Below are 23,210 nucleotides of genomic sequence, written 5' to 3' on the forward strand. Positions count from 1 at the left end.
TATGCTCCTCGAGCGTTTGGCTGTAGATGACGATATCGTCCAAGTAGACGACCACAAACTTATCCAAATACTCTTTGAATAATTGGTTCAAAAGAGTGCAGAACGTAGCCGGAGCGTTGGTTAAGCCAAAAGGCATCACCAAGAACTCAAACGCTCTATACCTGGACACGCAGGTAGTCTTCGCTTCGCCGTCTTAAGCAATGCGCACCTGCCAGTACCCCGACCGGAGGTCGAGTTTGGAGAAATACTTGGCCTTGCCCAATTGGTCGAACAAGTTTGTGATGAGTGGGATTGGGTACTTGTTCTTCATCGTCACTTTGTTGAGGGCTCGATAATCGACGTATAGTCGGAGGCTCCCATCTTGTTTCTTTTGGAAGAGAACTGGAGCTTCGAATGGTGCTTTAGAACTGCGGATGAGATCACCGCTTAGTAGTTCATCTAACTGCTTTTTGAGTTCTGCCAACTCAGGAGGGTGCATACGGTATGGTGGTCTCGCTGGAGGCTTCACTCCTAGCTCTAGCTCGATATGATGATCCACGCCTCTGCGTGGCGGTAGTCTTCGGCAACTCGGGTGACATAACATCTGTGAACTCCTTCAGCACGTTAGCCACCACAATAGGTTCATGAATGACCTTTTCGTCGAGTGGCTCTAGCTTCATAGCAGCCATGAATGTTAATTCGCCTTTTCGTACTCCTTTCTTTAGTTGTAATGCCAATATTTGTTGAGGTTCCTTGGTTCCCCTCCGAGAGAAAGGAACCACACAAGGGTCGTCACCCCCCATCATTCATAGGGAGTTTAGGAACGACATTGGCACCAACTTCGCTACGTGCATGAATTTCATTCCAAGAATCACTTGGAAGTCGTCCAGTGGCACCGCCATCATGTTTGTGCTCCCGCTCCATGTTCCGATCTTGATGGGAACTCCTTTTGCCAACCCGGAGATTCTTTTAGCCTCCGAGTTCACCGCCTTCATTCGACTTGGGTTCTTCTCTAAGATCAGCCCAAGTTGCTTTGCTTCTCGATCGACAATAAAGTTGTCGGTAGCTCCCGTGTCCACCATTGCACCGGTTGTTTGGCCATTGAGCTTAATGTCCACGTACATCAGCTCGCTACTCCTTACTTTCAATGTCTTTGCCTTCATGTTCTCTCCCACTTGACCCCGTAATGTATTTAACAAATGCATTGCTCCCATTCGGGGACCCTGCTACTAGTCATAGGTGCCCAGCAAGCCAATCACGTGAGTGATGGCACGTGTGACTTGACAAAGAATCTTTTTGCTTATTATATTTTGGCATTTATCATTTTATATTGACTATTGCATATATGCATGTATATATTGTGATGTCCTTGGATCTGTGTAATGAGAATCGGATCGTGATGAGATCACGATAATGAGACCGATTCACCTTTAAACACAGATCCTAAATAATCGCAGTCATAGGTTACTCGAGAGGGACATCGAGATAATCGGACAAACTGGTGTGCAGTATACCCGTCTATATGATGGATGCAGCTGGTCTCATAGCTGCTCGTGTGGGGACACTAGGGATACAGTACAAGTGCTCATTGGAGAATGAGTTCACTGATTGATCCGCTTACGGAATGCTGGATGGTTGATGATGCCTTATTGTCAGATAGTGATTTTGTAGTCCCAATGGTGTATCTGGTTCTTAGACTTGAGACACCAAGGATGTCCTGTATGAGTGCTCCATTCTTTGATACCAGACTTATATGTTTGGATGTCTCAAATCTAGTACAGTCGGTCATTGGGAGTGATAGTCGACCTTACGAGGGCTATTGAGTGTCGATAGAGGACCATCCACTCTCGGCGTCATGAGAGGAATATTCCATGTGTTCTTGCTCAAAGAAATCCCTGGCCAAGGTCATTCGGATTGAGAGAGAAAGAGTTCTCCGGGAGAATCCGATTAGAGCGAGATTCGAGTAGAAACCGTATGAGTCTGACAGCACCATACCCGATATACGGTCTCTGGGATATTAGATGGATGAGAGACTATAGATACACAGTAACTGAGGATAGACAAGTCCAAATTGGATTCCCTTGTATCGTCTAGGGATTGCGGCGTAGTGGCCTAGTACATCCGTAGTCGATGAGTCGAGTGAATTATTATGGAAATAATAATTCACTGAGCCAGAAGGAGTACTAATAGGTATGACTTACGACCGGCTCGATATTGGGCCTAGAGGGTCACACACATATGGTAGGCATTGCGATGAGTAGAGGTTCAGATATGAGATATCCGTCGGAGCCCCTATCTTATTGGATATCCAATAAGCTTTTGAATTATTAGATCCCATGGACGAGATCCAATAAAAGCCCATGAGAGATTATTTGATAGAGATCCATTAATCTAAGAGGCTTAGGTAATTGGATGCAGATCTAATACCCAATAAGGGAGGATCCATTAGGGTTTGATAGTGGACCTCTATAAATAGGAGGGATTCATTGGTTCATAGGCTAGAGCCTTTGCTTGTCTCTTCTATTCTCCTCCCCCTCTTCACCTCGGAGCAGGCCTGGAGTTTTGAGGAGCGTCGTCGTAGTCCTGCTGTGTGGATCACCGCTAGAGAGGACGCTTGACCTCGTTCACCCTCTCCTAGAGATCTGCAAGGATTCAGGGATGTATGATCTCTCTAGGTAACACAATCTACTCTATACGCAGTTTTAAGTTTTGCGGATTTTTGCGCACCAATCTTCGCACGACGACGAATATCTCTTTGGGAATATGGGATTTTGTTTTTTGTTCTTCCGCTGTGCATGTGATGTCACCCCCAAGATTTCCCAACACCAGCGACTCCTCGTCGTCGCTGCTAGATTCTGAACTGCTTGAACTAAGGGCGATGGCTTTGTCCTTGTTTAATTTGGGGGGATGGATGGAAGCTGTTAAAGCGTTGAGTGCCTGTTTTTGTGGGCACTCCCTCACCATGTGCGGCCCTCCGCACAAGAAGCATCCGCCAGGTTTCGGGGCCTTGCCTTTTGAGCTTGGCCCTTTGTGGGAACTCTTCTTCCTTTGTTCACCTCCAGGCTCCTTCCGTCGGGAATATTTTGGAGGGCGATTTCCTGAAGATAGTTTTCTTTTTCTTGGGTCCTTAGAGGAAACAAAGTCGGTGAGCCTTTTTGCGATAGTAATTGCCTCGATCACATCGGTGACATTCCTTCAATGTAGTTCTTGTTGAGCCCATGACTTCAAACCATCGAGAAAGTTGAATAGCTTATCTTTCTCGGACATGTCCTGTATGTCCAGCATTAGCGCAGAAAATTGCTTCACGTAGTCTCGGATGTAAGTACTTTGGCGGAGTTGTCTCAACTTCCTCCTTGCAATGAACTCTGTGTTCTCGGGTAGAAATTGAGTTTTCAACTCTCGCTTTAAGTCCTCCCATGTGTCCACCCGACACCGACCTTGTTGGATCTCCTCCCAATGGGTTCGCCACCAAAGTTTTGCATCCCTATTCAAATACATTGTTGCTATGGAAACTTTGGTTTCTTCAGAATCAGGCTTCGTAGCTCGAAAGTATTGTTCCATGTCGAACAGGAAATTCTCGAGCTCTTTAGCATCTCTGGCACCTCCATAACAATGCGGCTCGGGTGCCCTCAAGTTTTGTGACGGCGCAACCCGGGTGTTGCTTCCTCCCGCATTTAGTGCCCTTGTGAGCATGGTCACCCTGGAAGTGAGTTCTGCCACTTCCTGCAGATGTTGCACGGAGTCTTTGGTGTCGTCCGACAATCGATCGACTAGGGCCTCGACCTTGTCGATTCGGGATTCAGCTTCTTCTTGCGAGCTCTCTACCCCAAGAAGCATTCGTTGGCCTTGGTAGAGTTCCTCCAAACTCGCTTCAAGGATATCCAAGTGGGTTTCCGCCGCTTTGAGTCTCTCATGGCTCTTCTTCTCGGTTGGCGCTCCAGATTGCACCTCCTCCGCTCGCGGAGAGTAGCCAATTTCTCGCTCATCATGTTCGTGCCACGATCCTCCAAAGTGGCTCCAACGACATGAGAGCGAGTTTACAATTGCAGCCCACCTGCGGCTGCTTAGGGCAAAGGTCCGGCTTGCCCCGCCTTGCTTGATTCTCCACGATGCTTTGCCATGGTGAAATTGCGAAGTTCCTTTGCTGCTTGCTTGAATTGCTTGCCCGCTCTGATACCACAATGGCACGACCTTAGCTAGAATTGCCTAGGGCATGAGGCACCCTTGTGGCAAAGACGCGAACTTAGCTTGAGTTGCTTAAGTCCCGACGCACCCTTACGCTAACTTCTCGGACTTAGTTGGGATTGCCTAAGTCTTGAGGCGCTCTTGCGACATATACGTCCGCAAAGGTTCAGCCTAGTTGCAACCTCGTACAGGTCCCGAAGGACCTGTTAAACAGAAAGTTGATTAAATTGAAAATGAGCGACAGACAAGTCCCGACGTCTCGCAAAGAGGGAAGCTTTATAAGCAATTCAGCAAGGTTGTGTGCATAGTAGAAAAGAGAGAAAGGAGGAAAACAAGGACTTTAGAAGGTAGAACGAATAGTTGCAAGTCCATAAACAACTACTCACCGGGTGCCGGGCGCGAAGGCAAGTTTCCTTGAAGTCAACATGTGAACTTGTGAAGATTTTTCAACCCCCGACTATATACCGAAGCCCCATCCAGCCATGTGCCACCCGGGGGGTTCCAAGGTGCTGAGATGGCTGACATTTCGCGCGCTGCAGCGGGCTGTAGAAAACAGCTTGCGGCACATGAAAACGGAGCCATTTTGGGGCTTTTTGGCTCGGCGCAGTGAGCGGTGACACTGTGCGCTGCAACCTATTCGAATATGTATTTTTACAAGCAAACACACACAAAACCAAGGCAAAACAAGCTATCATGTCTTTGTTCAAGCATGCAAAAGCGACGAACAGTTCGTTGAACGAAGTTGCGAGTGCGCGACGATCGATCGTGATAGCTCGCCGCTGCCGCTGCTCGTTGCTACTGCTACTGCTGCAGTTGCTCGCTGCTACCGCTGCCACTATCGTCGCTCGCCGCTCCCACTATTGTCGCTCGCCGCTCCCACTATTGTTGTCGTTGTCGCTGCTCGCCGCTATCGCTGCCATTGCCACTATCACCGCTCGTTGCTCCCGCTCCCGCTGCTCGCTGCTACCGCTGCCGCTGTCGCTGTCGTTGCTCGCCGCTCCCGACCTCGCTGCCGCTTCTCGTTGCTACCGCTGTCGCTTCTCGTTGCTACCGCTCTCGCTGCCACTATCGTCGCTCGCCTCTCCCACTCCCACTGCTCGTTACTACCTCTTCTCACATCGACTCAATAATATACTGTTAACAGTATATTAACTGTATACTAGTAACAATACTTTTTTATTTATTAGATTATTAATATATTATTTTAATTTTAATACTGCTAATTTTTATTTATTTAAAATTATTGTTATTGTTTTGAAATTTGAGATTTTTTTGTTAATGTGATATTGTGATTTTGTAAGATTTTTTTAAATTTAATATCATATTTTTATTTAAATAATTATATGTATTAATTATATTATATATTTTTATATTTTAGTGCCTTGTTTCGCTCAGGTGAGCGCCTCGGGCGTTTTTGGACCTTGGCGTCTAGTGCTTTTTAAATCACTGCTACTCATTATTTCATAGTCACTTCTTTGTGTTTGTATATCGGATATGCAAGTCCTTTTGGCTTGAGCCACCATTATCAGTAAATGCTCTATTATCGACCTCACTGTTGTCGTTGTGGATCTTGTGAATCAAAATTAGATGGAGAAAAAGTCTCATCCTGTTGAATTTTTTCTCTCTGATGATTTCCATTGAGTAAGTTGAGTGCCCTGAGTTATTACGATACCTATCCAGTTTATCAGGAATTGAATCATCTTGAGAAGCATCAATGTCAAATGGATCTGATAAAGTCTCCTCCCTTTCTCGATCCAACAACCTAGGGAGGGCAGCTTTTTTGTGTCTCAAGAACATAAATAACTTATGCTAACAACTATTGGATGATGTAGCTTGTAATAATAAAACTCGCATTGGAATTTTCCTCAAGTAAGGTGTTAATTCTCCAAGTTGACGCCACATTTAGTTATAAAGCTATTATAATCAGACAACCATGGATGGTATAAATTTGACTGATTGTTACCTACAAAAAAATTATTAAAATCATGTGACTGTGCAATCTTATGTACTTGATAGCACTTTGTTTCGAGCACCTTGAGATAAAAAGTTATTTTTCGAACATGGTATTTGAATGAGCAAATTGAAGAAAAATGATTGAGCTAGACCCGAGCAAGTTAGGATATCCAAGTGAGCCAGATGGGCTATTGCGACTCAAAACTAGGTTTGACCAAACGAAGATGAGTCACATTACAATGAAAGATATGGGATATGGATGACTGAACCGACTCAATGAAGATGATCATACCATACAAGGTAGACACGAATGAGTGACCTATCTCAGTATCTGTATATGGGAATGAATTTGAGCCCTCAAAAGTAAGGGTCACGAGAAGGGAAGATGTGAAAAAATATTCATGTACAAGAGATGAAAATAGAGGTGAGTTAAAGAGTGGATTCACATTACTAAAAGTTGAAAGTCGTGTGATATGTGTTGACTTTGGTCAACACCTTAACGATCATAAGTTTTTAAATTGTATTGGTTTCAATCCCATTTATGGTAGCCCTGACCTAATTCCACTAGGACTTCAATTCGATTATGACTCTTAAACTAGCTCATTCAGTTATGACTCTTCAAGTTAACTTCTCATCTTAAACTAAAGTTTAATATGATACGCTTACATCCTCTCCTAAATCAATGTTTACTTCTAATCGATGATTAACCCTCGAAGCAATAACTGATAACAACAGCTGATTTCTTTCAGATGGAGTCTATCACAGGGTTGCTCATGTGACTCCAAATTGTTTAGTAGCTTACTGATAAATGTCTTACCAAAACCTAATAGAGATGCTTTTCACTTGAAGCAGAATTTTCTCCTAAGAATAATCAGTATGCTATCTTAGGCCACAAGCCGAAGAGAGGAGCGCATGGAAACAACTTCTGAAGCCTGTTTTTGAATTAATCGCGGCTGTGATAGATGCTTTACTTTTTTTAGCCATCGAAACCAGCTGCATGAAGAGCAATTTATTTTAATGTGAAGAGGAATATATAAAATATTTGGTAGAAATATGTGAAAAAAATATGATCTTAACATTATTCCTGTTCTTTTACCAAATGTGATTCCCTTCAGATCTCTCATCAACAACAAAATGTTCTCTCTCCAGCATAGAAATTATCGGTAGTCACTGTGTTTCTGTTTGGGTTTCTAACTTTTCAGAAAATTGTCTGAATGTACTTTATGGCTGCGGCAGCAAACGCTTTTAATAATCGAGAAGCATAGGTTGCATCGTTAGCGTGTGCCCAAGTTGTTAAGATACAATATCTCATCCTTTTCAGGAGTTTTCGTTGCTTCCTAAGCTTGCAAAATCCCAGCCGGTTGTTGATAGAGCTAAACTTCAAAGTGCATCATCAGTGGAGGAAGCTTTGGAAATTGCAAGTAGTTCTCTATGAACTGGTGCTGCAATCTAGCTTGGATGGCTCTTATCATTTTCGCTTCAATAATTCATGCTTCAATAGCAGTGGATTATGAGTAATATAATATTCTATTCTTTGTTGATCCTTTTAATGCTATTGCCACTTAGACTAGTACCGGTTTTCTGGTCAACAATCCAATTCAGGATCTGAGATGGATGGGTTTTATCCCACTATTTCGAGTTTGTAGAGTAAATTTGTAGAATAAAATTTTCAGAAATACATTCCTGTTGTTATGGAACAGGAGATGAAGGATAAGATTATCCTAACTGATGCATCTTCTCATGGTAGACATTGTTGGCTGCCAGCAACGATCAAAGAAAGGAAAAGATGAATGTTTTGTATTTTATCTTGATGATGATTATTATTATGTGAATGAATTGCAGAGACCATGTGAAAGCCCCGGTAAACCCAAATTTTTTGTAGATATGTTAAATCTGGCTGCAAATTTTTACTTCATTTTTGTTGGCAAATTCAAAGCCAAGTTTTTAGAAATGAACGGACTGGCAACAGTTGCCGAATTTTAACATTATGGCAGTTACATGGAAGGAACCGTCGATATGCGTGCTTGTGCTTATGTATTAGAGAGCCGATCCAAACCTTCATAACACAATCTTTGTATGGTCAGATAGAAGTTTGTTTGGAGCTTGCTTAACTGGGATATATGATATATTTTGGAACTAAAATCAGATGCAGTCGGTTCATTTGGAGGTTGATTGCCTGTATAAATCTCATGGTGAACAGAGACTTCAATTCTTCTGACGTTTATATGGTTGAAAAATCAAGAAGATTTTGAATATATGAATTTTAAAGAAAATAGTTTGTGTGTGTGTGTTGGTGTTTTTAATTTATTGAAGTATAATCTTGCCTCCAAAACTTGTTAAGGGCAAACGAAGTAACTTCAAATCATACTCTTTTGGAATGGTGTCACGTTGATTTTAGATACAGTGTGATACTTACTATTCGAAAATAAAATAAATGCTGCAAATGTGTCCCCTTTCCGATAAGCACTAAAAAATTGCATACGAAACTGACATGTAACTTCCTTCGTATTGAGGTTTTTTTGAATAATCTTAGTTTTTATTAACATTTTAAGCCATTATGTTATGTTTTTAGCAAAGTATGCTAACTCTGAACTCTAAACGTGGTTTTATGTTTCAGCTGGAATCTAACTCTAAACGTTGTCCGTGTAATAATAATATTAGACGACTATGCTTCTAGTTTTGTTGGGGTTCGTGTTGATTGCTCTGCAATTTTTCTTTTCCTGGTGGGCACACCCGAACCACTCACTCTTGGTGGCTTCGGTGATCCTCCAAGGAGTGGGGGGGCACCTTCTCTTACCGATGCTACCGTGGAGGTTTCATAAGCTGAGGGTATTCGGTGTCAGACTCGGGATAAGAGGACGAATGGTATCTCACTGGTTATACTCGAAGAGTATCATCGTAATATATTATATTTAGTTTTTCTTGGAAAAAGAAAAAGATTTCTTGGCTTGTGGCTAGCAAAATATTTTGGGCCTTGTAACTTGAGATTTTGCTTCTCTTGATGAATCAGTCGCAAAACTGTGGGTAGCCTTCTTCAGAACTGTGACTAATTGTGCTCTAAAACCATGATGCAAACAAAATGCATGTGTCAGTTGAAGTTTCAAGTTGCTTCCTTCAGATGAAAAGTCTATAAAGAGATTTCACCTACTACACAACATGATCACCAAACAATTGTGTCCTAATCATGGTATCCTTTTGGTAGTTCCAGCTAACTAACTATACACCAGTCATGGAATCAATCACAAACAGTGTTCAACCTGCAGCAAATTGTAATATCCCAACTATTTGGGTTGGCATCAACACATAGAACTAAATTTCCGCAATACAGAGACAAAGAACACTGTTCATGTTAGAGGAAAGAAAATAAAAAACAAACTTCGCATTCACTTGCACAGGAATCATCGGTCATTAAATAATTGTACCTTCTTTTATTTTTCTGAAGCACATAAAAAAATAGACTTCTATGATAAGCCATGACATGAGGGAGCAGTTACTTGACATATCCACCACATTTGAACTCAGAAAGATGACTACGGTCTACAAGTCAGGTATTCGGCAAAATAATAATGGACACAAGGATTTGCAATTTGAAACCAGAAACGGGGCATCAACAGACTCACATCTGCAGTTGGACAAAAAAAAAAAAAGAAATCAACAATCGCAGCAGTTTTCTTGTTTCATTTTCTTAAGATTTTTCCATGAAATCCTGTCCTGCTTAACAGCACAAGACGACTTCAAACTGTGTTCGCTCGGTCACAATTGCTGGAGCCACAATTTCAATCAACGATAACAGTGAGCGCACAAGCTTGCGTCTTTTTTCAGCAACCATTTATTGCTTTAGGACTCCCACACTGGAACATATGTTCTTATGGTCAGGGCATCAAACTTCTCAGCAGCTTATGCTTCATCAGTCCCTCTAGGTGGCAAGCTTAATTAGACCATCAAAGATCCAATTCAATCAAATGAATTCTTGAATAGTAGAGCAGGGCATTTGTGACTTCGTGTGCTGCATTTCCACTAAAACATGATTTTGTTTCATCCTGGAATGATGTGAAATTACTTCTTCCCTTTCTCCCGCTCATATTCAAATTATTGGAAAAATGCCACACAGTTTTCATATATTGCCAAAATTAGAGTGCAACTTTACACTAAAAGATTTTTCTAACTAGCCAATACACAAGCATGAGAAAGAAATTGATATGCTTCTTTATCACGCTAAACAGAGATGTCCCTCTAAATCTAGTGTGACAAATATTTAAAGATTTTCGATAGATGCCAATCTTTTAATTTCCTTAATGTTGTTATCATGCATATTCAAAGATAGTTCGGCCAGATGGGCTAAGAACCCAGAAATGAAGAAAGACTTTTTACTCCCTATCCTTAGAATAACAACATTATACCTCTAGTTTTGGTCATTAAAGCAAGCACCAAAATGAGAAAAATCAAGCTTTATGCCAGTATGATACCACTGCTAATTACTTCATACCAAATGCTAAGAATCCATCTTGATGTTATGTGAGCTACAATCATTATTGCTTTTACAAAAAACTTATTAAAATAACAAAATAAAATGAAAAACAGTATGTCTTCCAAGTCAATAATAAAATTGTCAAATTAATACATCTAAAATTTCAGCATCAAACCATATCCAAGATAATAAATAATATTGTTCGATGGAGATGATATGAGAAGTGACAAAGTAGATCAAATATAGAATAATACTGCCAATGTCATTCCCAAGTCTGGATGAAACAAATGGAACGTGATGTTAGGCTATTTAAGCATAACGTTGAGTCACAATTCATGAGCCAACTATTTTTGTTATTAGACTAAATCGTTGCCTAGAAGTGGCATGAAGCATCTTCACCATGCAGTTGCCTCAAATTGTGAAAGGGGTCCTAGGAGGCTTGGAACAGTTTAGGAGATCAATATGAACTTTGGTTGACTTGTTTAAAAATCATAGAGTTGCTTATAAAATTAAAGAAACTGTGATAGAAGAAGTTTTAAAAAGTATGAATAAAGGTAAAAGTGTTGGATTTGATGGTATTTTTACTGAGGCTTGGAACAGTTGAGGTTATCAATAAGACGTTTGGCTTGCTAGTTTGTCTAACAAAATTTGAAAATTAAAAGGATACTTATGAATAAGGAGCTTCTTGATACCAATTTATAAAAATAAGAGAGACATCCAAAGCCGCCTAGTTATAAGTGAATTAAAATAATGATAGGGAAAGCATAAAAAAGGGCTAACCCAGTTCATGAGGCTCCCGCCAATACGGGGTATGGGGAGGGCCAATATACGAAGCCTTCTCTTTAATTAAATATTTAAAGAAACTATTTACGTAACTCGAATCCTGATCTTTTAGGTCGCAAAAGAACAACCTTACCATTGTACCAACCTTCCCTCAATAATAGGGAAAGCATACAATTAATATTTATTTTGGTAGATTTTAGAAAAGAAATGTGATCTACTAATTAATTGCTTTATAAAAGATATGTATCATGATATAATTACTAGTGTTAAAATTGTAAAGAGTGCATAACTATAAATTTACATTAAAGGTCAATTTTGAGTTTTCTATTCTTTCACAATGATAACAGATGAACTTATCAATCATATTTAAGTCAAACCGTACGATGGATGTTATTTGTTGATGCTATTGTTATGATTTACGATAGTTAAATTAAATTATGGAGGTAATCCTTAAGAACTAAAAGTTTTACATTAAGTATGATTACAACTGGGTATACGATGAGATAGAGTTTTAATCTTATTAATAAGAGGATGTAGTGGATGAATAAACAATAAGATCCTTTAAGTAAAAGTTTCTATGTATGTTGATATGCTAATCATAGAAAAATTCGAAAAATTAGTCATATACTAAAAGTTAAGTTTTTTAAGTGAAAATAGGTGTCAAATATTTATATGATCATTTGATGCTCTATGTATTAACTAGAAAATGAATTATTTTCATTCACAAACAATTAGGTATGACCCTAATAGATGATCTAAAAGAAAGAATCCTTTAAGATGATATGGAGATGTTCAAAAGAAATCCACAGATGTCGTGGTTATACAAGATAAGTCTATCTGCACTAACGATGTTGAGGTGGATCAGTAGAATTACTAGAAAGGATAGAAAATCAATTAGTATTAGTGGAGGAAGAAGAGATATAGCAAGATCGGAAAAAAAAAAAACTTTAAAAGGAATAGTAAAAGTGATATAGCAAGATCCAAGAAAAATCATCTAACCTATAGATGTTATATTTAGAGGAAGAAAATCAATTAGTATTAGTGGTGGAAAAAGAGATATAGCAAGATCGGAAAAAAAAAACCTTTAAAAGGAATAGTAAAAGTGATTCAAATGCTCTTGATTTAATTAGAGATATTGTCTTGTATATAGTTCCATGGCATAAAAAGATCCAATATAAACAAACCCAAATAGTCAGGATATCATATACTCACATCTTACAGACATAAAAATATCTTTTCTAACATCAACATAGCAATAAATCCAAATTTCATACAACTAGAAAACAAGACTAGATTTGAAGTTACAGCAAAAATGACCATAAGTTAAATGTGATAAGCAAGGACAAAAACCAAATTTAAATCCTAAATAACATGTCCAGAAATTTGCTTTTCAGCAGGAGGAGATCAAGGATATCAGTACAGCAGCAATTATATGTGGTGGTGGTGTGTGCTCTGCCCTTGCCACTAGACATGCTAAGACAAAATTGGACAAAAGAAATTGAAACTCAATCTGAATGGCAGGATTAAAGGAAGAGTGTACCAATGAGCTATCAGAAACCCTTCCTGTGACTTCAAATCTGATCGCAAGTGTGCATAATCTTGCTTTGGGCCATTCTACTGTCACCATTCCGCTTCCAACCAGCAACCCTATTCTAATATAACGAAGTGGGCTGGCAGACCATTTTGAAGAAGAAAAACTGGTTTTGGCCGTAAAATAGAAGCAAATAACCAGGAAAGCTCAGTTCAGTTGAACTCGATGTTAGCAATTCATTTCATTGTTAGAACAGGAAGTCTTGGCTGAAACATAAATGCTTGGAAGAAATGTCTTAAACCTGGTGATGCACAGATAAAAGAAAAAAAAAAGGTTCAGTTATGAGTTATGCTAGAGTGCAGTTTGAAAATCAATATAGGTAATATTTAGCACAAAGCAGCAGGTGGAAAACCAAAAGTACTACATGGCTAATCAAGACAGTCATGGTGACTAGTGAAAGACCCTCATACCACCAAAAATTTATCAATGTCCTTGCTTACGAAGATCAAGCTGTACTTTTTTTTTTTAATTTTGAGAAATATTTCTTAGTCAAAAGACTGATGACTGTATTTGCTGTGCCATGACAACCTGGAACTTTGATCTGTAAGACTTCTATGATAAGACTATCTGGCCTTCAAGATGCTGTGCTAGAGAAATATAACGTGGGCCATATATATTCAAACTATGTTAGAGTGCAAAGATATGGCATAATTTGGAAGTTGAAAAGGGTATTCCAAGTCAGGATTTGGAGTTCTAACCATAAAGTTTACCGAGAGAACTATTCTTGTTAAAGTCATGGTCCAAACAACTTGAACAAGATTCTAAAAATAAACCAACATTAAGAAGCATACGTCAATGTCGGCAGCTGTCACATAACCTTGAGTAGGATTAGACATATTGACATAGTTTGCAAGAATGGTTTTTCTATTGGCATCAACTTGGGATAAGCAATTGGGATGGATAGGGTTGGTTAGATTGGATGCTAGTGAATGAGATCAACTTTAAAGAAAATAAAAATAAAAAGATAAAAACGAGTATTATACGAGAAAAATAATTGAACAATTCAAAGAAATATACTAAAAGATCTTTGATCTCCGCATTCCATAGAATATATAACTTTATTAGTAAGATTTGCATTTGAAAGGTAAAACATAGAAACAATATAAGAGATAGGATTATTACTTGACAACGCCTCTAGGTTTGGTCTTTTACCATTCAGCATCCCTTTTTACGATTTTCACCTCAAAGCGCTCATCTTTTCCCAATTGCCCAAATAACCCTCAAAAGTGATTCCCACTTTTTCCTTTTTTTTCCTGTTTGCCTCTTAGACTGGTGGATATTAGACCAGTTCATATTTTTACTTTTGTTTCTTGGAGCAGTTGTTCTTGAAAGTTCAAAAAAACAAAATATAACAAAAAATTTATAGTAATTACTGCCATTAAAAATAAAACTAAACTTATAAAGCTAAAAGATAATTATGAGAACATGATGTAAAAATTATAAATAAAAAATAAACATATATTTTCTATATCTAAAGTAATAAATGAGAACATACCAACAAAAATAATTAAAAACGTATTTACAATTTAAAATTTATTAATAATAAATTTAAAATAGAAAAAAATGTTTTTTAAAAAGTGATGAAATAATAATGAAAGCTTTTTGGATAAAAATAACCATATTTATCAAACAATTAAATATTTTGATTCTCATTTAGCATATATTATTAAAAATAAAAGCCAAAAAGTTAGTAAAATAGTTTCTTAAACTTATTGAACAAATTAATCATGTCTTGGTATGAGTTGTATAATATTGCTTATATAAGCATTTAGTGCTCACTATAAAAGGAGACACAATAATTACATTAATCTTAACAGTGTTAAATCAAATGTAACACTGTTGCAGAAACTGTAACTAGTTTGTCTTCTTCACTAATTTACATCAAATGCTTATTTTGTCAACACATAATTTTCAAAAAATTTTAAAATTATACACACATTTAAAATTTTAATACAAATTTTAATTGTGATATATCTAAAAAAGAGTTAAATTTTATAAAATTATTTTGTTCTTATTTGTCTATCAAAATTTCATATACAATGTATTTGTAAACAATTTAGGAAAATGAATTATGATAATTAACTCACTTTTATAGCGATTACATTATTATATAATGTTAACCTTTGCTACTAATTTATACTAAATACTTGCTTTTTCACAACATAAATAACTTATATGAAGTTCTACAAATAATTTTAAAAAAAATTCAGACTATAAGCACATTTTTATTTTTTATCACATGTTTTCATTATAAAATATGCTAGTAGAGAGTTGAACCCTTCAAAAATAATCTTTTAACTCTTAATTATTACTTGTTACAATATTGTTTATCTCAATGTTTAATGTATCGCCTGAAATCATATGACACGGGTGGTACATACCAGTCCGGTCCACCAACTGATCAGCACTCGATCTAGCTTATTTTGGGCAGTACATAGGAAAAGGGCTAGGTATTGGCTGATACAGTCGAAACTCATATGGTATGGGTTGCTACCGGTTGGTTCCGATCGGAATTTTACCAATACCGACCCAAATTGAGGAAAGTTTGACCCAATAGTCAAATTAACCATCGGAGCCTCTTTTGGTCGTTTAAACCTCCTCTTTCACTCATTCATTCACTTTCTCATTCTCACACTCACTTGTGATTAAAGTTCCTTATGGACGATTAGGGGTAATTAAGCTATTGATTTGTTTAAAAGAGATTAAAACTCAGGATCTAATGAAATTGCTCTCCAATTTGAAGGTATTTAGTTTCTTTCCGTGTTATTTATCATTTCATATAATTAGAGGCGTATAATGCATATTTACAAAGATTAAACATGATTAAGATTGTTCTCTTACATTAGCCTTATATTTAGGTCCAAATTGGGGGATTTAAGGTTAATCACAATCTTATGCATTTATTTATACCTCATATACACTTCATTCTTAATTAAATGCAATAACAAGTATATAATAAAATTGAGAGGAAAAACATTAAAAAATCTGTTTATGAATTTTCGATCATTTTTAAGTCTTTTATCCAAAACCAATATGTATGGACGTACTGACATACAATATACTGGTACGACTTGTCACGAATAAAATTCTAAACAGGATGTTTGATGTAATACTTATGTATGTCCGTGTCTTTCTGTTTGTTCATGCTTTGCACAGCATGTAGAGGAACGATCAAAGACTTAATAGCCCCATTTTAGTTAGGTTTGGTGGCCTTCTTAGGCTTGTAAATAAAGGTCGTGTCATGTAGACACTTGTGAGAGATATTCGATCTGTAGTGGACCATTTTGACCCTTTGTTGTGCAACTGTTCAGAGCTTGTAAAGTCTGTTTGTAATTTGCATTGTCTATGAAGTGTTTCCTGAAATGTTTGCTTGTGGATCCCGAGTGAGACGCTTTTTCTAACCTGTTTTCTCTTTTGTAGGTGCTAAGGGACCATGGGAGGTTTCGGGGAGGCTGACATTTGCGGACGGGGCATGCAAAGGTGCCGTACGACTTAGGCAAAACCAGCTAAGTCCGTGACAGATGGTATCAGAGTGGGGTTATATTGACGTGGAGTCGTAATCTAGCAAAGTGCATTTGCAGGAGGCAGAACAATGCACAGTTTGTTCAGCAAATCGGAGTAATCCGGAGGGGATGGTGGTCTCCGAAACTTTCAGAGAGAAAGAAGCGAAGAGAGATGTTGCTCCAACGGGATAGTTATCCAGGAGAGATAGATCCCGGTTTCTCCAGAGGGAGAATCATGTGCAATAGACCGCATATGTTGAGGAGGAGTACCTCAACAAACAACAACTCCATGAAGCTCAATGGACCGAGCAAGCGATGAGGAGTCGTCGCATGATCTCGCTCGAGAGAATGTATTGGTAAATGCATTGCGAGATCAAGTGGGGGAGCGACCCAAAGCAACACAAATGAAGGTACACTTGGAGTCGATATGGAAATCAGACTCAAGGGAGGGCCGACCCGTGGAATGGGGCGCGAGGGCCACCATCAACTCAATGCAAAAACGAGGAGTTGAGCAACTTGGGTGTAACTTGACGAAGTACCCAAGCCGCATGAAGGGAGCCAGCATAGAAGATGAAACATGGAGTGGAGGCACATTGCTTTCCTTGGACAAAGGTCAATGACATGAACTCTTGCAGAGGCAAGAGCAGGATCATGTTGTTCCATGGGTCCTTCATTCTGACGGAGCGAACTCATCTTGCATGGTGCCAAAGACAACTCAACTTATCTCGGAGCTTATGGGCATATGCACCTTATCTCGGAGAAGCATTTGATGGAGGAACTAAGGCGACTCAACTTGCGGAGGCGAAGTTGGATTCAGAAGACATTGGCACGGGACAAGAGGACGCGGAGGCGGGTACTCTTAAAGAATATGCCATAGTGTTGCCATTCAAGTTGCCATGAAGGAAGTGGTGCGCAGCGGAGATTGTGCTGGTAGGGGCAGAGGCCCAGGATCCAGACAATGGTGCACTAATTGCAGCGAAGTCGATGGACTTCGGGAGCTACTAGGTGACGGACTATCCTAGAGTGATGATTCATCTAGGTGTGACCCAAGAGTAGGTGGATGAAGGTCGATTGCCAAAGGAGCGAACAAAATTGAAGGTGGAAGAGACCCTGCGATGTATTGGCAAAGGCCATACATAGAGGGATCACAATTCGAGTTCATCCCACAAGGATCAGAATGCAATAGAGATGTCACCGGGAGGCGATATGGGGCAGCGGATCGTAGTGGAACAGTTCGTGGCAATGCGATACACACGACATCGTTCCGTGAGGGACTATATCATACGAAGGTATGATCAGGAGCTACTAGAAGCTTCACTTCGGTGAGCAACACGACGACAAGAAGGGCTATGGATTCAAGGAGTGAAGACCATGGCATCGCAGAGGAGGGTCTTCCGTGCATACATCGAATCTTGCATTAGATGAAAACCTTGGTTATCAACATATGGAGGCTGTGTTCCACCGAGGGAAAAGTTCGAATGCAAGTACCAGTGAGTCCCATGGGTGGGACTTGATCATGTAGAGGTCTGATCGAAACAGCTGGAGAGTTGGACTGCTCCAGAGCCCAAATTCGCTTAAGGGAGCCCGACAAGTCAGAGGACAAGATCGAGTTAGCGAATGTTGCTACCAAGGAAGCTAAGGAGAACAGAATCGGCGCAAACCCTACAACGTGATGGCAGAGGCCATGCATGGGAGTTGCAATCTGTCTTTCCATCGACCAAAGGGAGCTACTTGGAGAACACAGAAGTGTTGAAGTAGGGGGTCGAAAGGGGCGAGGAAGCGACGACAAGTCCAAAGGGATTTAGCTACCCAAAATCAAGCATCAGTTAGAATGGAGGTGGACTCGGAGGAGTGCCACAGAGACATATCTACTGATCATGAAGAAAAGGGAAACAGATGTGAGGCAACGGATAGTAGGACCATGGGCATGACAGCGCCATGGTACCGCAAAGGCGGGACTTCCGTGAAAGTCATTGATCCCTTGCTCTGATGGAGGGAGAGCGCTTGGTCGTGAAACGGGCCGAGGAGGTGGAGCATGCAGAGGCAAACTTAAAGTACCGAGACAAAGCTAAAGGGCAGAGGCCAAGGAACTTCGTAAGACCGGTGTCAACGAGCTTCTCATCAAGATAGCCAAAAGTGAAGGACTTCGGGTCATGCAAGAGTGCACGACCAAGGAACGAAGCAGGCAGTACGCAGTGCTGTACCTTTGCTACTCAGTGGATTAGGCGACAGGGTTGATGGAGAAGACGGTACAATCCCAGAGGCGACCAAATCTATTAGAGAATTACTCCAAGTTGGGGTGAAAACTTCCGGTATTCCAGAAGTTCAATGGCATTGAGAAGGTGAATCACAATAGCTAACTCAATGCAAGGAGTGCAAACACTTCGAGTGCTTCAGCAGTGTGAGTAAAAAGCAGGCGAAGGTCAGTAACCAGCTCGATGCATGGAGTACAACCCTTGAGGAGGCGAGCGAAGTTAAGTAACCATTGTCTTCTCAACCCTTAAGAGAATGGGCGAAACCGAGTACCCAAATTCTCTTATCTATCCAGTAGAGGAGCTCTACACAGGTTTAAAGACCCTTCGAAGATATTAGAAGACAATAGTTGTCAAATCGTCACCAATGGTGATCAGTGCTATTGAGAGTAGATTATTCGCTTCATTTCCCAACAAAATGACAATCGAAAGCAGAAGTGATGCGAATTTACTTGGAAGTGATAACTAAGTGAAAGAAGAGTCGATGGGTAAATTTTGTGAAGGAATGACCCAAAACTTCAGAAGTATGCGAGGCGATGCTCGTTAAAGCTCCAATAAGCATCCATCCAGTTCAAGCAGCATAAGGCATTTGAGAGATTGGCGCATAGTACGAATGGTCATTTCCTTCATCTAGAGGATCCGCAGGAACCAATAGGGATCAACAAAACTCAGCCAACCCCACACTAGATTCAGAGTCATTGGCGAGTTGAAGCAGCATGGCGGATCAAAGGTTCGACTACTCAAAAATAGTAGTGGAGAGCAGTTGGGAGCCAAGAGGCGCATTGCAGCTGGAGCAGAAGATTGAAGACTCAGCAAAGGCGAAGAGTTGCAGTGTCGGCAAAGGCTTCGACAAGGACGTCGAAGGAATAAGTAGAGGAGAATGTCACAGACAAAGTTCTAAACAGGATGTTTGATGTAATACTTATGTATATCTGTGTCTTTCTGTTTGTTCATGCTTTCCACAGTATGTAGAGGAACGGTCGAAGGCTTAACAACCCCATTTTAGTTGGGTTTGGTGGTCTTCTTAGGCTTATAAATAAAGGTCGTGTCATGTAGACACTTGTGAGAGATATTCAGTCTGTAGTTGACCATTTTGACCCTTTTTTGTGCAACTATTCAGAGCTTGTAAAGTCTGTTTGTAATTTGCATTATCTATAAAGTGTTTCTTGTAATGTTTGCTTGTGGATCCCGAGTGAGGCACTTTCTTTAACCCGTTTTCTCTTTTGTAGGTCCTAAGGGACCATGGGAAGTTTCGGGGAGGTTGACCTTTGCGGACGGACACGCAAGGGTTCCGCACGACTTATGCAAAACCAGCTAAGTCCGTGACAGACTGGTATATACCGGTCCACCCATGGATTGATACCACTAGTCGGCACGGTATGGTGATCCTTGGTTTATCTAATAAGAAATTTTCTCTTTTTAAATAAATGATATAAGCATCAAGTAGAGAATACAGTTTACACCACATAATAGAGAAAAAAAAATGATAGTAGATGCTGATGCAATTTATGCTGGTACTAGCCTTCAAAGATTGTAAATTTGAAAGCTACCACAAATTCAGCTACATTGCCTATTGGAGCTTTTAGAATAAGCATCACATTGTTATATTTCAATCCGATCATTTTACTTGAGAACACAACACAATTTTAAGATGAGATTTGAATTCATCCAACATAAAAGACAGCAACAAAATTTTCAGCCTAACTAAACTAAAATGAAAAAGAAAGCCTATATATCATGCAATTCTTATCCTAATATTATGCACAAGCATTGGTTTTACAAGATGCAAGCCTGAATAATTGAACCAAAATACATCTAAACACATCTCAAGAAACAGTATAAATCTAGTCACAGATACCCAGCACAAATTGTGTTTACACATTTAAGGCCATGTGGAAAACCAAATAGAGATACAAACAAATAAAACCAATAGTCTTCAAGATGAAAACATAGGACATACCTTGCATTTCCTTCAACTGATCGACATGGTCAATCCAAGTTGCTTGTCCATCTTAATTTAGACTCAAGACCAAAAAACTTCATACCAGATATAACCAAGCCTGCAGTTGTCTTCTTCAGATGCTCATTAAGTAATTCCTCATAAACTATAAAATTGGCCTCTGTAAGAAGATTGCGATCTTTCATAACTGCGAATACTTTTCTTGCTTCTCCTGAACTTGCATATTTACAGAAACCAAACATGATAGCACAATATATGATATCTTCCAGTGGATAACCTTCATCAATCATCTCATCCAAAACTTCTATTACCTTTTCTGGTTTCTTCAATCTGCAAGTGTTTAGAACAGTCAATGCATACTTGAACTCCATAGGCCCACTTGTTACATTTCCCAAACAATCCTTAACAAGTGTAATAGCTGCATTGATCTCCCCAATCTTACATAGCCCTTTCACAAGAGAGCAGTAAGCCTCAGTACTGGGTGTCCAAGAATTCTCCATCATCAAGTTGTAACAGGAGCATGCATATCTAATATCACCTTTTTCTACAAAACAAGGGATTATTAAACTATATGTAAAAGAATCTGGTTGAATATCTTTGGAGCATTTTATTTCCTCAAACAGGGCATGTGCATGCTTCCCATCCTCAATACTGTGAAGGCGTTCAATAAGAATATTGTAAATGCTAATGCTGAAATACCCTTTTGTTTTCAATGTTTCAAACACCTCCAATGCCTTTGATTCTCTACCTCCTTTAGCGATGAAGAATGTAAAGAAGTTGGATATATGATCCAAAACTGGCAATTCCAACTCCACTAATTGATTAACCAAGTAAAAAAACTTACTCATATCACTTGTATCAGCATAGGCAGACATTAACGGAGTTACAGTCTCAAAGCTTGGGATGAGTCCCTCCTGAATGACAATAAGAAAGAGCTTATGAGCCTTATCAACTCTACCAGCAGCACACAAGCCTCCTATCAAGGAATTGTAAATACCCAGATCGCCCCGGTATCCATCATCCACCATCTCCTCCAGCAGCCGGCAACCATCACCAACCCTCCCTTCAGCCACAAACCCCTCCACCAACGATCCGTATACTGCACGGTCGATCACAAGCCCCTTTCTTTTCATTTTGTGAAACAGTTGACAACCTTTCTCTACCCTCCCTGCCTTAGACAAGCATGAAACCATCGTCGAGTATGCCATAACATCGGCTTCTACTCTATCTTTCGCCATCTCCTCCGACACTCTCAAGCACCCATCCACGTTCCCCTCCGAAGCCAGAACCTTTATGATCGCAGTGTACGCAAAAACATCTGGCCGGCACAATTCTTGCCGCATTCGTTCCAAAACTTGTAGGAGATCATCTGTCCTCCCTGCACGGCAGAGCCCCTTGGCAAGGATCGTGAAGGTGATGGCCTCCTCCTTGAGCCCGTCGGCCCTGAGGTCATCATACACGGAAAGGGCGAGATCGAGATGCCCAGTCCGAACCAAGGCATCCAATATTCGATTGTAAAGGAAAATGCGAGGCTTGACGCCAAATTTTCCCCGCATCTTCCGGTAGATGTGAAAGAGCCGGAGGCCGCGTCCGGCATCGGCGTGCATCCGGACGAGGATCTCGAGCTGCTTCTCGGAGGGGGGTTTCCCCTGGGCCAGCATGAGGTCCGGGAGCTGGTCAGCGGCGGCGGGGCGGGCAGCATCGTTAAGGGCGTAGGCAAAGGCGTTGTAGGAGGCGAAGGAGTGGCAGAAGCCCTTCTGCTTTCCGGCCCAGTGAAAGAAGCGGGTGGAGAGGGACGGGTCGAGGAGGGGGCGGGAACGGAGGACCTCAGCGACGAGGTCTGGGGGGACGCGGCGGAGCTTGCGGAGGTCGGAGAGGACGGCGGGGCACCAGCGGCGGTGGCGGCGGAGGGAGTCGAGGATGTAGCGGGCGAGCGGGGAGAGGCGGCGATCGGCAGCAGGAACTGAGGGCGGGAGCGGCGCGGGCTTGATATCGTGTTCGGGATCCCAGTCGCGGAAGTCCACGGCAGGGAGGACAGCGACGGCAGCGGAGGCGGCGGAGGAAGGGAGGGTTTTGCGGTTGGAGAAGAGGCCACCGCGGACGACCGGGCGGTTCTGAGAGGGTTTGCGGTGGCCGTAGAAGAAGTAAAACTTCCGGCTGCCGCGGCCGGCGGACGGTGGTGTGGACGTGGTGGCTGTATCGGGTTTTGCCACGGAGCCCATTCGTTACGGCTCGAGAGGAATTATTTTTGGTGCGGGCAACGTGTTTGTGATTTTGCCATATTAATTAGTCCGCCATTTCTTTTGTTTTGGTAATTTACGAAAGGTGAAGTGAACACTGTAATAGAACAACCGGTTAATCTGTGTGATACATTGTAATTAATCGAGTTAAGGTTGTTTTGGACGCCTTGTAAACTTGGAAGGTCTTTCGACCCCAATGACGATGATTACATCGTCGTCGATCGCGTCGTCAGTGATAGCCACCATTGTATTATTATTTTTGGTATGACATAATTAATAGGACGATTAGCTTTTCG

General features: G+C 40.6%; 2 protein-coding genes across 7 annotated transcripts in view; one reads left to right on the forward strand and one right to left on the reverse strand.

Moving 5' to 3' along the window:
* Positions 1–7,972, forward strand: part of LOC135674049 (monodehydroascorbate reductase 5, chlorplastic-like) — a 30,713-nt gene extending 22,741 nt beyond the window's left edge. Inside the window, exon 17 of the mRNA XM_065183474.1 lies at positions 7,439–7,972. Within this exon, the coding sequence (XP_065039546.1) occupies positions 7,439–7,552 (114 nt within the window). The 3' untranslated portion in view covers positions 7,553–7,972. The remainder of the gene's footprint in view (positions 1–7,438) is intronic.
* A 1,553-nt stretch (positions 7,973–9,525) lies between these two features.
* On the reverse strand, positions 9,526–22,919 carry LOC135674050 (pentatricopeptide repeat-containing protein At4g20740-like). 6 transcript variants are annotated; one of them, XR_010513488.1, is made up of 3 exons: positions 20,675–22,919; positions 12,909–13,200; positions 9,526–10,033 (listed from the first exon to the last, which is right to left on the reverse strand). XR_010513488.1 is itself a non-coding variant. In XM_065183476.1 (2 exons), the coding sequence occupies exon 1, from the start codon at positions 22,894–22,896 to the stop codon at positions 20,704–20,706; it is 2,193 nt and encodes a 730-aa protein (XP_065039548.1). In that variant the 5' UTR covers positions 22,897–22,919; the 3' UTR covers positions 9,526–10,157; positions 20,675–20,703. The 6 variants fall into 6 exon arrangements, 2 of the variants coding, with proteins under 2 accessions (XP_065039548.1, XP_065039547.1); XR_010513487.1 differs by having other exon boundaries at positions 9,526–10,045; XR_010513486.1 differs by having other exon boundaries at positions 9,526–10,123.
* Between the last annotated feature and the right edge of the window lie 291 nt (positions 22,920–23,210).

Source organism: Musa acuminata, chromosome BXJ1-5, assembly GCF_036884655.1.
Source record: "Musa acuminata AAA Group cultivar baxijiao chromosome BXJ1-5, Cavendish_Baxijiao_AAA, whole genome shotgun sequence".
In the NCBI taxonomy this organism is placed as follows: Eukaryota; Viridiplantae; Streptophyta; class Magnoliopsida; order Zingiberales; family Musaceae; genus Musa; species Musa acuminata.